The sequence below is a fragment of the Calidris pugnax genome, unplaced genomic scaffold (assembly GCF_001431845.1).
Source record: "Calidris pugnax isolate Ruff unplaced genomic scaffold, ASM143184v1 scaffold722, whole genome shotgun sequence".
In the NCBI taxonomy this organism is placed as follows: domain Eukaryota; kingdom Metazoa; phylum Chordata; class Aves; order Charadriiformes; family Scolopacidae; genus Calidris; species Calidris pugnax.
The window spans coordinates 1-1,263 of record NW_015091395.1 but is presented as its reverse complement, the minus strand read 5'-3'; the positions used below and the strand labels follow the sequence as shown (position 1 = coordinate 1,263).

Below are 1,263 nucleotides of genomic sequence, written 5' to 3'. Positions count from 1 at the left end.
CTTGAACCTTCCAGCATCCTCCCCCCATCTCCATGTCCCCATGTCCCCACATCCCATGTCCCCATGGTGTCCCCCATGTCCCATCTCCCCACATCCCATGTCCTCCATGTCCCCATATCTCAACGTCCCACGTCCCCATGGTGTCCCCCATGTCCCCATGTCCTCCATGTCCCCATATCTCCATGTCCCCATGGTGTCCCCCATGTCCCCTACATCCTCCCACGTCCCCATCTCCCCATGGCCCCATGGCTCCATGTCCTTGTGTCCCATGTCCCATGTCTTCCACGTCCTCCATGTCCCCACATCTCCATGGTGTCCCCCATGTTCCTGCATCCCCCTGTCCCCATCTCCCCATGTCCCCACATCTCCATCTCCCCATGTTCCATGTCCCCATGTCTTCCACATCCCCACATCTCCATGGTGTCCCCCATGTTCCTGCATCCCCTTGTCCCCATGTCCCACCATCCCATGGTCCCACCTCCCCACATTCCCATGTCCCAAGTCCCACGTCCCCATGTCTCCATGTCCCATCTCCTCACATCCCATGTCCCCATGTCCACCACGTCCCCATATCTCCACGTCCCACATCCCCATGGTGTCTCCTGTGTCCCTACATCCTCCCACGTCCCATCTCCCCATGTCCCCACATCTCCATCTCCCCACGTCCCATCTCCCCATGTCCCATCTCCCCATGTCCCATGTCCTCCATGTCCCCACATCTCCACAGTGTCCCCCACGTTCCTGCATCCCCCTGTCCCATCTTCCCACGTCCCCACATCCCATGTCCCCATCTCTCCATGACCCACGTCCCCACATCTCAACGTCCCACATCCCCATGGTGTCTCCCGTGTCCCTACATCCTCCCACGTCCCATCTCCCCACATCTCCATCTCCCCATGCCCCATGTCCTCCATGTCCCCACATCTCCATGGTGTCCCCCAAGTTCCTGCATCCCCCTGTCCCAAATTTCCACGTCCCACGTCCCATGGTGTCCCCCCATCCCACATCCCCACGTCCCATGTCCCCATCTCCCCATGCCCCATGTCCTCCATGTCCCCACATCTCCATGGTGTCCCCCATGTCCCCTGTCCCCCTTACCCTCCCGTCCCCCGTGATGGTCCCCACCACGCTGAGGGGACGTGTCCCCATGTCCCATGTCCCATCTCCCCATGTCCCATGTCCCACATCCCCATCTCCCCAAGTCCCATGTCCCCATCTCTCCATGACCCATGTCCTCCGTGTCCCCACATCTCAACGTCCCAC

The 1,263-nt window shown here is 60.6% G+C and overlaps 1 protein-coding gene across 1 annotated transcript in view; it reads right to left on the bottom strand.

Annotated features, from left to right (window-relative positions):
- PFAS (phosphoribosylformylglycinamidine synthase) overlaps positions 1 to 1,149 on the bottom strand; it is a 28,596-nt gene extending 27,447 nt beyond the window's left edge. Inside the window, exon 1 of the mRNA XM_014961400.1 lies at positions 1,099 to 1,149. Coding sequence (XP_014816886.1) covers positions 1,099 to 1,149 — 51 coding nt within the window. The remainder of the gene's footprint in view (positions 1 to 1,098) is intronic.
- Positions 1,150 to 1,263: the final 114 nt, after the last annotated feature.